Genomic DNA, 14,321 nt, shown 5'->3' with positions numbered 1-14,321 from the left:
TCCTCATGTTTGCATGGTAAGCTTTCTACTTACTGAGCCCTGTGTGTTATTAGTAACTCACAATAAGGAGATCAGAAAATCAAAATACTTTTTTCTTTGGCTAAAAGTGTTGTCTGCTTTTTTTCCCCTCCCCTACTGCAGTTTCTGGCTTCCTCTTTTCCTTGTACTTAGCACAAATCTTGGGGGAAGCAGCTTTTTGAAACACAAATGGTCAGGTGCTGTGCAAACAAGATAAGTCCTGGCTATGCTTGGAAGCTCTGGAAAATTATTTTCTATTCCTCTGTGTTATTCTCAAACTTCATTGTTTTATTACAGAAGTTAAATTCTGGCTTCTACCTGTATAGCTCACCAAAGCTGGCTGACAGAGGCATCAATTACTTCATCACAGAACTCCCATGATACCCTCTGGGCTCTTGTCTTAACCTCTTCTCAGCACTTGATGCTTACAGATGACTTCCTTTCCTTAGTTTTCTTCATTCCAGGATTTCATACACCAGTTTTCTTTATCTCCTCTCCTCTTCAGGCCCATTCTTTAAACGAAGACATTATTCAGGGTATTTCTTCTCTCTAGATAAGGTCCGTTACAGCAGCTTCAGGTACAAGCCATAGCTGACTTTTCCTTCTAGCTCTGCAACTTAAATGCTAACAGACACCTTGCCTCAAAGATACCTTTTACCAACAGCCAGATGTGACCAATAGGAGTCTCATATTCAGTGTCCAAATCTTTGTACATCATCAAAATTTGATGTCCCTCCCCACCCCCAATGCTTCCTAATTCTTAAAAAGCTGCCGATACTGACTGAAACACAAATGGTTCTGTCATTTTCCCAGGACAAACCATCTTCATCTCTCTGTGGTTTCTGAACCATGCTCCTACCCTTTTCAGATTCCTTCAGATCTTCCTTACCCCAGAGATCAGCAGGTAGAGCTCCCAGCTCTCTTTGGTATGTTTTTACTGGAACACAGGCATAGCCACTGACTTAAACATGCCTATGAATGCTTTTGCCTTTCAAGAGACTTGAACAGTAGGAGAGACACCCTCTGGTCCTTGATAGAAAAGGTTTGCTGACTTCTACTATGATCTGAGGCTAGACCCATAATAAAGGCCATAAAGACGATAAGGTGGTTCAAGAGTCCACAACTCAATTTCGGTTTTTCTGCACCATCTCCTTAGACTTCATTCTGCTTCCTATGCTTCGTCTCTACCACATGCTGTTACTTTAGGACCTACATGCTGAACACATGCAACACACCTTGACTTCCCACCCTCTGCCGGTGGCTCACCTCTACTCTTTCCTCAGCCCTCATCGTAAACATCAAATTTCCCATGTGACTACTCGTGAAGTCTCCATGCTAAGGGGCCGTTGACTCCCAGTCCTGTCTGGTAATTTCCTGTTGCCCTGCAGTACACTGTGATACCTTCTACTAGAGAGTAAGAACAGGACTATTCATGTCGTGGTCAGCACAGAATCCCCAGCATATGTCTGAGCTTCCCATTAAGACTCTTGTGACTCTGCCCACACCCTTAATGTCCCCATCACAATTTCTTTTGCTGAGTTCTGCATTTAGACTGTAAAGGCACCAGTCTACCTTCAAGATTTTTTTTTTCCCACAGTTCAGCCAACTCTCATAAAATAAAAATCTGATCATGCTACTCAATCGTCTAAAGCCCTAAGAACAACTTGCTATCACTCTAGTAAAACTATCAGAATGGCTTACAAAACACTTCTACAGTCTACAATATAGGTTTTACCGTCTTCTCAAAACCACTTATGCTTAGGGTCAGGATGATTTCTTCTCAGGACCATCACTACATGTATTCTTGCAACTCTGGATCTCTGAAGTAGGTCTGACAGCTGTTTGAAATTATTCCTCTCACACCCCTATAATGTCTATTCAGTATTTAGGGGTCATCTTACACATCCCTATTGTCCAGAAGTCTGATTCATATGCCCCTAGTCTGATTGAGAGTGGCACTTTCTTCTCCTGCCCAAACACACACACACACACACACACACACACACACACACACACACACTCACTCCCCCACTCTTGAGCTTTTATCACACCCACAACCACATACACACCATGCACACTCATACACACTCTCTAGCCTTTACTACACACAGAACTATGAAAAGTGACATCTGACTTCTTTCCCATTGTATTTCCAACATTCATCACCCTGGAAAATGGGAGTCCAATAAGTATGTACTAAATAAATGAACTTTAAACACTCCAACACTAAAGCTACTTTTACACTTGCAAAAGACACTGAAAATTTTTGTTCAATCTAATCTTCAGGGACGATGAGGTGGCTCAGTGGGGAAAGGTACTTGTCTAGAAACCTGATGACTGATCCTTGGAACCCACATAAGATGGAAGGACTTAGAAAACCAAGTTTACAACACTGTCCTTTGACCTCCATATGTATGCCGTTACATCGCCAACACACAGAAACATCTATACACAATACATGCACACATGCACTAATATGTTTTTAAAAATCTGCTCTTTAAATCATAGGACTTCATTATCTCCTTCAATTGATTCATGATTGGGAGTGCTCTAAAGTATTGAAAATAATGTCTACTAAGTAGTTAGTGGTCATCTTACAGAACTTGTTGCTTGAATTCTGTCCATTTGCTCATCACTGTTGAATTAAAAAGTGCTTACTATAATCTAGCCAGTTATACGGCCTATTGAAAGGACTGGTGTGAACAGGAGGGGTGGAGCCAGTCTTCATTTATCATTTCTCCATCGCGGTTAACTACCAGGTATATCACAGAAGATATATTTGGTGATTTGATTCTCGTGGTCAAAACCATGGGTTTTGTTTTTCTTGATGCTTTATTTCATTGTTTTCCAACATGAAGTCAAAGAAAAATCCAACAAAAGGAATTTGAGAATGAGCAGTTACAATCCCAAAGGCAGTATGGAAGGTCTTGGGTTACATCATCTTCAGTGCTGTGGTCAGCATCTTTTATAGATCATAAAAATCAATCAATACCAGAATGTATAAAGGGAATTGCTACCTGGTGGACTACAGGACAGAGGTGAACTGATGAGAACGGTCAGTTCATGTAAGACCACAGACCACTCAAGACAAATGCCCTCAGGAAGCAGTTTCCAGGCCTAAGTGGGAACTCTCAGCAGACAACAGGGACCAGGCCAGCATCATGCTTCTGCTCTTAGCACAGACACACTTAGCAAAAGTGTGATCATGAGACCACACAAAACCAACAGGACCTGGTCCTTCAGGAGAAGGCAAGAGAGCACAGTGAAAGGCAGTTCCTAATTCCACCACGGCTCTCCTGTGTCGCTGCCAATATCATTGGAAAAGAAAACATAAGCATTCAACATTTGAAGGATCTTGACAAAGCAAATGACAGTAGGTTTTATTAACATATCTTACAATGTCAGTTACTCCTAGTTTTGTAATCTCTGCTTAATTATAAAGGTTGATTTTGCTTCTACAGTAATGTACTGTATTTAAATGATCACTCATACAAGATCAAACCAGTACATGTTTTTGAATAATATACACACATCACTCTAACCTGGGCCTGTTATTTTAAAAGTGGGTTTATAAATGGGACTTATAAAAGTTAGGGGAAATGGAGGTTCTAATTTAGCAGCATGCATGTATGTATTCAAGTACAATTTCAACCAAGTGCTTTTTTTAAAATTTACCGGTGACTAATTCACCAATATCAAAATAAACACTATCAAATATCCAAATTTTAAAGTTAAGGCTAATATTTTCACTTCACATCCATATGCACAACCATAAACATTCCATTTAAATATGTAGTGATCAAAGTCTGAATACATTATACCATGTATATATAGCATCAGAGTTCCAAACTGCAAAATTACTCAAGTTCATGAATCCTGTAACAGTATTTACTAGAGATGTAATTAGCATTTTGCTCTTCAATCGCACTTACAAATGGTCTGCTATTTATAATGATCGAAGCAAAAAAGGCAGCAGCTGAGCTTGCCGCACAGCATTAGAGAGCAGGTACAGGAAGGGCAGGGATTTACCTGAACAAGTCATTCTAGTCTTAACAAAGTTATCTCACTGTTTTGGAAATGTATATAAAAATAGCAAGCTATTCCCACATATTTTCTTAAAATGCTCCAGGCAATCTTCTGGCATTCTGGACACATCTGTGTGTGTACTACTCTGTTTCCCGTATTTTAATACAGAGCCGCCGTCTTATGTCAATTTTATATTCTGTAATGCTGTGTCAATTCAAAACATTTGGAACATGGGTCTGATGTTATTTTGATATTTTTTCATTTGATGTTTCTTAGTTTACTTTTACAAGTAAAAAATGTAATTTTATATAACAAGCCATGGAAATCCAAAGTACCAGGAATTGCTTGATAGTACTATGTTTGAAAATAATCATCAAATTATTCAATCACCTGGGAAAAAAAAACTTGGTACCAATAAAATGTTTTTCTGTCATCTTCTTTCTCCCTTACTAAGTGGATTTTAGCCCACTCATTCCCATTCTGAATTAAAACCCCACACACATAAGCTGATCTTCACAGCAATATCTAAAAAGCAGAAGCATGGCTCGCTCACCAGGGTCAGTACCTCTGAGCCTTTTCTGCCATAGGAAACCACACAGAAACATCACTGACACGGCAGGAACCTAACACAGATGAGCTTCTTCAGTCAGTGGAGAGTTCCAGAACTTAAAGTTCATGTGTTGGGAAAAATGAGCATTTTCAATCTGGTCATATAAATAAAGGCTTGGTTGGTAATAAAAGGTGGGCATGCACAGAATCAAAACTCTGCCATGGATATGTTCTTAACCCTTTTGATTTTATTGTAACATATACTCATCACTAACAACTCTAATAATTCATTCAGTTGAAATGGCAAATTGATTTTGTGTGTGTGGTGCTCAGGATGAAACTCAGGTTCTGTAAATGGCAGCTAAGTAAGCATTCTACCACTGAGCTCCACCCTCAGCCCAGGACCTCCCCAAGCACACGTCCGCTCTGACCCTCCCCTGTGCACTGCACTGCACTGCACTATATTTTACAGCTAGTTCAATTATGTACCCGGGGAAAGCAGTTATGAAATTCCTGAGAATGAATTAAGTTTTCAGCAAAGCCTTAAACTTTAACAGATTCCTCACAATAAGAAAAAAATTTAAAGTTCTACTATTAGACCAATTTTTACTATACAATATTTCACATAAATCATGTTTTACATTTGTTTCTAATTACATACAGCAAAAATCTCAAATCAACACAAGGATGACAAAGGAAAAGATGCATTATGTTTAGCAGATGCAAATTAAAACACTAAAAGAGCAGTAAAACTTCAAATAAATCACATCCTCTCTGTCAGGGAACAACCCATAAGGGAAAATCATTTCTCAATGATTTCTGTGGACAGTTGTGCTTTTTATTAATTGTGCACTTAAAAAATGACCACTAAAGAATGATTTAAATTATTTGTTGTCCAGATACTTGAGAAAAAATATTATACCATTAATGTGGTTACCAAGCACCTAATTTTGGGAAGGCTTCATAATGTATGTTTTCTTTTTATCCCTTAGCAAAGACATCAATCCCCCCAAATTAAATTAAAGCTTATTGTTGATGAAAACCAATCTCAGTGAAAATGATAATATATGCAGTGCTGAGGTGTGTGTCACAGCCCATTATAATGTGGACCCCATCTTTTATTGATGTGGTCAAAAGTGTGGGAAACCCACTGCTGCTCGAGAACTCTGTACCGCTCCTCGCAGATGTAGAGAGGCTTGCCTCGCCTGCAACACAAGGGAAGCACAGAAGCAGTGAGTCATGGGATCCAACCAGGCTTACCAATGCATTTCTTCTTTAACACACTATGGCAAAGATAAGAGTAGAATTTCATTTTATGTGTCCCGTATTTTGGATAGGAAAAGTATCTCAAAGCTAGAAATAACTATTTAAATTAGTGATTGTCATACTTTGTAGTATTTTAAGTTATAATTTCAAAACCAGGTGTGGCACACTGGTTTCTACTGCGGGAGCGTCAGGAAAACACTTGACACATCTAGGCAGGGCTAACCTGAGGTCCCGGTCTTCTTCTCCATGAGCATCCAAATAGACAGAACCCCAGAGGCAAAAGCGGTGCCCTCGAATGATGATAATCACTGAAGCATTGATTAAAAGGAAAATTCCTGTTCCGGCACCACAATTCTGAGAATGCTTAAAAAAAAAATAACATAACAATGCACTTTAAATCAAATGGCCATTGTAGAAATAATTAATAATATAGAAATATTTAATTTTAGAATAAGATTTTCTCTCTTTAAACCTGTAACCCCAGCCTCACCAGCTCATTAATACATTAGGAGGTGTTAGGAAAGCATACATAATGGAGGAGGCAATTAAGAGCTAAGCTAGCTCCAAGGCTGGCTAGCACCTCGATGCATCCATGAAGGCTGCTCCCAGCACGTTAAAAGGCGGGCAAAAGAAAGAAAAACTGGAATTGCACTTAAGAAAGGTTTTAATTCTTAAATACAATCTGGGTTTTACCAAACTCTGTTCTGTCTAACTCACAGACTGTGAAGAGCTCAGAGTTTCACTGTGCCACATTCCCCGGTAGCCAGGTTGTACGGCTCTGTGCCACTTGCTTACCAGCACACATTCACAGTAACTCTGCTGCTTGCAGCATAGGCCTTTCAGGCATACGAAAGTGCCACAGACGAGGCACACAGCTGGGTCTTTAGGAACCTTGGTGCAGACACTGCAGGTTTTTCTATGGTAGTACTGAAAAATAGTGTTGTAATTCTCAGGCAACTGTAACAGGTGTGGTAACTTCCATCTTGACTCTTGGATAAGCAAGGCCTAAAACATCCAAAAACAGACATCAGCCCTATGTACGTAGGATACTAAAATTATATATTCAAATTTTAAAATAATTTTATTTTAGGATGAAAAATCTACTTTCAAAAATGTGACTTATCTATTAAAAATATTTTTTCCACTTTACAAAAAAACCAAACAGTCCTTTAGCAATTATTATTCTTTATTTCCATATAGATTTCGATTATAACAGATGTAAAATTTTAGAGTAAGTACCCTAAAACATGTTTATTACTTTAAGAGAGAAAAATAGTATCTCTGAACATACATGAAAATTTATCTCTAAACATGCAAAAATATTAAATAGTTAATTAAACATTTCCTGACACCTGAGGGTCTTGACCTGTCATATATAAGTGATTCTTCAGGTTTTCTTTAGCAGAAGTCAGAGCTATAAATCATTATTCCTATTTTAGTGCTTTACATAAATTCTCCCTCCTAGAATACATTATGTTCATATACTTCAGGCTATCAAGATTATTTGCATCTGTAAGTGCTAAAGGCCAAAAATTTTTTGAATAAAACTTCCTGCTTATGTATGGAAAACTCCAAGCTAGCTAACACTTCCTGCAGGGCAAGCTTTATGTACTATTTGCAGGAGTAAAAAGGTATTGGTGATTTTTTTTCTAGATGCTACTCCATTTACTATAATTCCATATATTTATTAGCCAACTAATTTCTATAAAACACTTTCTAGGAATTGGGAAATTCAAAGAAAAACAAGAATTTTTGTTCTGTGAGGCTTTCATTAAAGAAACACATGTGATAAACAGAAGCTAAGCTCAGTGGGCCTTGGGGATTCAGAGCTCATCACACATGAGGCCCTGGGTTGACTCTTGTCCACAAATGCAGCACCAAAGATGGAGGAGGCTAGGCTATAAGGAAGACTGACTAACGGACAATTGTGCTGGAAAAGGCAAAGCCTCAAAAAGCAATGGATTCAACAGAAGAGAGCACTGCTGTGAGGGACAGAAGCAGCAGCAATAGGCATGCTTACAGGCACTTTAAAGTCTGCAATGCACTTAAACATGTTTGTGTCAAATGAAGCAAGGTAGCAGATTCATGGTATAACAACATTGGAAACACAAGCAAGATGGTGACATCTCTTGACTGGCAAGTGGGGATCCAGTCTCCCTGAATGTGCAGACAGAACCTTAATGAGACACAGCAGGAACATGTTCCACAAGAACTAGAACAGGCGATAATTTCATCTAAGATCAGAAGTCATATGCATCTGGTCACCAAGGCTATGGACTCCTCTCAAATAAGTCTTGCAGTAGTTACTTTCTGACTTCTACAATCAGGAAAGTAGACTGGAGTCTCTTCACCTCTGAACAACCTGATGACTTACCGTCCTTGTCTACTAAAAGGTCAACAGAATGACTCTATGAAATATCAATGCCATCATATCACTCCATTTCTCAGGAACGGTAATTCTAGGAAGGCTGTACAGAAACCATGGCAAAGCTGTGGCCTGCTGCCTGCCTCCGATCTCAGTCAATGGTCACTACAAACCCTTTAACAACCAAGTTGGCAGCACAAACCCACATTTAAATCTTACAGACATAATCTTTTAGTGTTCATATCAAATACTTTTAAACACAAGACAGTTCTAAACTAAGAACACTATTTATTAACTTTAATTTTTTATTTTCCAACACAACTATGACGGTTGCTTAAATGATTTAATTAAAATCCACAGACTTAAGCTAAAAGTAACAACTAATACAACTTTTTTAAGTGACATATTTCTGCTTTTTTTTTTTTTTTTTTTTTTTTACTACTTATGACTCAACCATTATTTCAACTATCAGTTTAAAACCTGCTGCCACCAAATGACCTAAATTTGACTTCTCCCGTTAGTCTCCATCTAGAAGGGGGACATTGCTTCCACTCTTTCTACATACCTTTCCTTGTTCTGCATGCCTCTCTGTAAATGATGTTATCTCAAAACACCACTGAGTTATAATGTCAAACGCTGCAACTGGCCAGTCCAGACATGAGGCACTGATGAATGGGTGATCTGTTTGGTAAAAAGTTGGCAGAAGTCCTAGGCAGCTGGCAAGGACTGAAAATTCTTCTTCTTCCTTTTAGATGTAAAACAGAAATTTTCAAGATATTTTAGCTGTCACATTTACCAATGACTTTGGGACAGTGGGAAGCCAAGGCAGCTGAGAACAAGTGAAGGGAGTGCAGTAACAGAAAGAGGAAGGCTCCTTCTTTACTTTATCCAAGCACACTCCTAGTACTCATCTCTAAAATGGAACTCCTACATGGATCAACAGTGCTTCTTTTATACAGCTGTCACATACCTGATGAAAAGTTGACAGGCATTAGCAACTCTGTAAAAGCTCTTCAGACAACAAAAGAGCTCTTTTGGGTTTAAGAAGCATACACACAGATCTGGGTGTGGTGGGCAGTCATGTAATCTAGGAACATGAAAGTTCAAGTTTGAAGAAAGACTTTGAGAGCAGCATGGAGTATAAACAATGAGGCTATGTCTCAGTGACCAAGTGCTGGGTTGAGTGGTAGGGCACTTGAGGCTCTGTATCTGGTCACCAGCCCAAGAAACAGGGCTACGGTGGACTGTTTGCCAGTGTACACAGACAACTACAAAAATCATAGAATTCACAGAAAGAAGAGCTAAATAATTTTCTTGGCCTCTCAATACACATGAAACAAAAAAAAAAAAAAAAAAAGTTAAAGTGAGGTGGTGGTGTATGGTGTGCTTTTCTAAAATCCATAGCATGATCTGTCCGATCTGAAGCTCTGTTCACTAATAAAAGAACTAGAGAACTCAGAATGAATAACTTATATTCATGCTTTTCTCCCCTTTTTTGAGACAGGCTCATATTATGACAACCTGGCTGGCTAAGCTGGCCTGGCCTCTCTAAATCAGACTACTTCAAAAACTTTATTTTCTTTCTGAGACAATACCTCACATACCCAGGCTCATCTCACATCCCCCAAACAGCTACGAGATTAAACTTTCGGTCTTCTTCCTCTACCTCCTGAACTGGGACTGAACACAAGGCTCGTGCATGCGAGACAAGAACTATCCAACTGAGCCATAGCACCAGCTCCCCTAACCTTTCTTTTAAAGATGTTAGCCTTGTAAACACAAACACAGATCTTCCAGACCCTCTTTACTGAATCAAGACTATATTGAAGGCTAGTGGATCTCTAGTGAATCTCTTGTTTGCTGGATCAATTCCTATTCTACTCAAAAAATAAACCAACTCTTCCACACGTTGAAGATGTTTCAGCTCCTGCATATATATATATATATACATATATATATATATATATATATATATATATATGTATGTATGTCTGTATATGTATGTATGTCTGTATATGTATGTCTGTATGTCTGTATATGTATGTATGTCTCTGTGTGTGTGTGTGTGTGTGCATATATACACATATAACTTTCAAAATAACTTCACCTCCCTATAAGACCAGGTCTACCAGTGCTTGGTACATAGTCATATATAACTGAGCTAATTTTATAAATGAAGTACAACATTCCAAACTCTATGACAAAGAAGAAATTAAGCTTAAATATCACAATGACATGTAAGTTGAAACTGCAGATCCTCCATTTTATTTTCTTTTTAATTTTTTTTATTGGTTATTCTACTTATTTACATTTCAGATGTTATCCCCTTTCCCCATCCTCCCTCCAGGAACTCCCTATCCTGTCTGCCCTCCCGCTCTTTCTATGAGGGTGTACCCCCAAGCATCCACCCCCTCTCCCCTCCCCACCCTCAAATTCCCCCACACTGGGGCATCCTGCCTTCATGGGATCAAGGACCTCCTCTCCCACCAATGCCTGACAAGGCCATCCTCCACGCATATACAGCTGCAAATCAAAAGAACCCTGAGATTCCACCTCACACCAGTCAGAATGGCTAAGATCAAAAACTCAGGTGATAGCAGATGCTGGCAAGGATATGGAGAAAGAGGAACACTCATCCATTACTGGTAGGATTATAAGCTGGTACAACCACTCTGGAAATCAGTCTGGCAGTTCCTCAGAAAATTGGACATATACAGCTGGAGCCATGGGTCCCTCCATGTGTATTCCCAGGCTGGTGGTTTTTAATAGCTAAGTTGTACTCCATTGTGTAAATGTACCACATTTTCTGTATCCATTCCTCTGTTCAAGGATATGTGGGTTCTTTCCAGCTTCTGGCTATTATAAATAAGGCTGCTATGAACATAGTGGAGCATATGTCCTTGTTAAATGTTGAAGCGTCTTCTGGGTATATGCCCAGGAGTGGTATAACTGGGTCCTCAGGTAATACTATGTCCAATTTTCCAAGGAACCGCCTGTTCCTATTCAGAAACTTTACCCTGTGCCAATGTGTTAGAGGCTCTTCCCCACCTTCTCTTCTATTAGTTTCAGTGTATCTGGTTTTATGTGAAGGTCCTTGACCCACTTGGACTTGAGCTTTGTACAAGGAGATAAGAATGGACTGATTTGCATTCTTCTACATGCTGACCTCCAGTTGAACTAGCACCATTTGTTGAAAATGCTGTCTTTTTTCCACTGAATGGTTTCAGCTCCTTTGTCAAAGATCAAGTGACCATAGGTATGTGGGTTCATTTCTAGGTCTTCAATTCAATTCCACTGATCTTCTTGCCTGTCTCTGTACCAATACCATCCAGTTTTTATCACTACTGCTCTGTAGTACAGCTTGAGGTCAGGGATGGTGATTTCCCCAGAAGATCTTTTATTGTTGAGAACAGTTTTCGCGATATCCTGGGTTTTTTGTTATTCAAATGAATTTGAGAATTATTGTTTCTAACTCTGAAGAAGTGAGTTGGAATTTTGATGGGGATTGCATTGAATCTGTAGATTGCTTTCAGCAAGATGGCCATTTTTACTATAGTAATCCTGCCAATCCATGAACATGGGAGATCTTTCTATCTTTTGAGATTTTCTTCAATTTCTTTCTTCAGAGACTTGAAGTTCTTGTCATACAGATCTTGCACTTGTTTGGTTAGATTCACACCAAGGTATTTTATATTATTTGTGACTATGAAGAGTGTCATTTCCCTAATTTCTTTCCCAGCCTGTTTATCCTTTGAGTAGAGGAAGGCTACTGATTTGTTTGAGTTAATTTTATATCCAGCCACTTTACTGAAGTTGTTTATCAGGTTTAGGAGTTCTCTGGTGGAAGTTTTGGGGTCACTTGAGTATACTATCATATCATCTGCAAACAGTGATATTTTGACTTCTTCCTTTCCAATTTGTATCCCTTTGACCTCCTTTTGTTGTCCAACTGCTCTGGCTAAGACTTTGAGTACTATATTGAATAGGTAGAGAGACACTGGCAGCCTTGTCTAGTCCCCGATTTTAGTGAGATTCCTTCAAGTTTCTCTCCATTTAGTTTGATGTTGGCTACTGGTTTGCTGTATATTGCTTTTACTATGTTTAGGTATGGGCCTTGAATTCCTGATCTTTCCAGGACTTTTACCATGAAGGGATGTTGAATTTTGTCAAATGCTTTCTCAGCATCTAGTGAGATGATCATGTGGTTTTTTTCTTTGTGTTTGCTTATATAGTGGATTACGTTGATGGATTTCTGAATATTGAACCATCCCTACATTCCTGGGATAAAGCCTACTTGATCATGATGGATGATTGTTTGATGTATTCTTGGATTTGGTTTGCGAAAATTTTATTGAGTATTTTTGCATTGATATTCATAAGGGAGACTGGTCTGAAGTTCTCTTTCTTTGTTGGGTCTTTGTGTGGTTTAGGTATGAGTATAATTATGGCTTCACAAAAAATGACTTTAAAAAGCTGCTTTACCAGAGTTTAACTTATATGCCATGAAATACATTCACCCTAGGAGTACCTCAGTGAATTTCACATGTGCATATAGTATGCCCACTAGTAATTTTTGAATAAGTCCATCACTCCCAATATCCATTATGCCCCTATGCAGTTAATTCTAGTTCACACTTCTGACAACCAAAGAACCACTGACGTCCTTTCTACTATCACAGTTTTTAGCTTTAATTTTTTTCATACAAATAGAATCATACAGTATAGACTTTTGTATCTGCTATCTTTTTACTTAAAATAATTTTTAGATTCATGCATTCTATATATATCAGCTTTCTATGCTTTATTTTTCCACTTTTGGAGACAGGGTCTCACTATGTAGCCCTGGCTGGCCAAGAACTCACTAAGTAGAGCAGGCTGACCTTGAATTCACAAAGATCTGCATGCCTATGCCTCCCAAGTACTATGGTTAAAGGTGTGAGCCACTCTTCTGGCAAGGTGTAGCCCAGGCTAGCCTAGGACGCATGATCCTCCTACCAGTATATGCCATGACAACCAGCTACTTCTTTTAATAGCTTAGTCTACTATATCAATGTACTAAATTTCATTTGTGTATTCCTAGATGTCTGAACCAATCTTCAGTATCATGAATCAGGTTATTTTATATATCCTTTTAGTCTTCATACAGATACACATCATTTATTTTGTTATACATCTAGAAACAGAACTGCTGACCTGTGAAACAAGCATATGGCTAATTCCTAAACAAAACTAAGAAATCTTTTCCAAACTGAACGTACCATTAGGTATCTCTACCAGCAGTTATGACAATCTGGCTACTCAAGTCTTCAGCAATGCTTGACTATCACTTATGGCATTAACTTGATACTATCTCCCATGTCACTGTGTCAGCTTGTGCTTCTTGAAGGAGCAATGTATCAAGCACTTTCCTTGGTGGCCACTCATACATATTCTTTTTACAAAGTGTCTAATATTTTTGTTCATTTCTTTGTTGAGTTTTAAATTTTATTACTGAGTTTCAAGATTTTTGATGTATGCTAGATGCAGGTCTTTTGTCACTATATTGCAACATGACTTGCTCAGAAGGGCAGCAAAGACTCACTGGCAGACTCTAACTCTATGACAGCTTTATATCCTCTGTGGTGATGAAATTACTTCCTAACTTCATTTTTATTTATAGTTATATCTATTTATCTTGAGACAGAGTCTATGTATTCTTGACTGGCCTGGAATTCATTTTATAGAATAGGCTGACTAAGAACTCAGAGATCTGCCTGTCCCCTGCCCCCGATGGCTTAAACTGAAGGCATGCACTACCACACCTGGCTTATATTCATTTGTATTTAATTATTTGCAACATGTAGAAATAAAATGAATTTTAATACATTTGTTATATCCTGAAACTTTGTTAAACTTGTTCATTAGCTTTAGTAATATGTTTTATATTATTTATGAGGCTGGAGAGAAGGTTTAGCGGTAGAGAGTACTGGCTTCAATCTCTTTCTGACTCTTTCAAAATACACCTAATTGAGCATGTTTCTCTCAGTCTACATACATATATGTTGCTCTGGAATAGGCACCACTGAATGCTGATACAAGTGCCATGCCAACTTTCAAT

At 38.5% G+C, this 14,321-nt stretch overlaps 1 protein-coding gene across 6 annotated transcripts in view; it reads right to left on the bottom strand.

Moving 5' to 3' along the window:
* Nucleotides 1-2,831: 2,831 nt before the first annotated feature.
* The window catches only part of Ubr3 (ubiquitin protein ligase E3 component n-recognin 3), a 145,208-nt gene continuing 133,718 nt past the window's right edge, over nt 2,832-14,321 (bottom strand). For 5 of the 6 annotated variants that reach the window (XM_076928886.1, XM_076928888.1, XM_076928889.1 and 2 more), the window contains exons 36-39: nt 8,790-8,969; nt 6,655-6,864; nt 6,083-6,222; nt 3,372-5,798 (exon numbers count right to left, since the gene is read on the bottom strand). In XM_076928886.1, coding sequence (XP_076785001.1) covers nt 5,681-5,798; nt 6,083-6,222; nt 6,655-6,864; nt 8,790-8,969 — 648 coding nt within the window. In that variant the 3' untranslated portion in view covers nt 3,372-5,680. Of the gene's footprint in view, nt 5,799-6,082; nt 6,223-6,654; nt 6,865-8,789; nt 8,970-14,321 lie in introns of all 6 variants that reach the window. The other variant, XM_076928887.1, reaches the window with a different exon arrangement.

This window comes from Arvicanthis niloticus, chromosome 2 (assembly GCF_011762505.2).
Source record: "Arvicanthis niloticus isolate mArvNil1 chromosome 2, mArvNil1.pat.X, whole genome shotgun sequence".
Taxonomy (NCBI): Eukaryota; Metazoa; Chordata; class Mammalia; order Rodentia; family Muridae; genus Arvicanthis; species Arvicanthis niloticus.
This window is presented reverse-complemented; position numbering and strand designations above follow the sequence as displayed.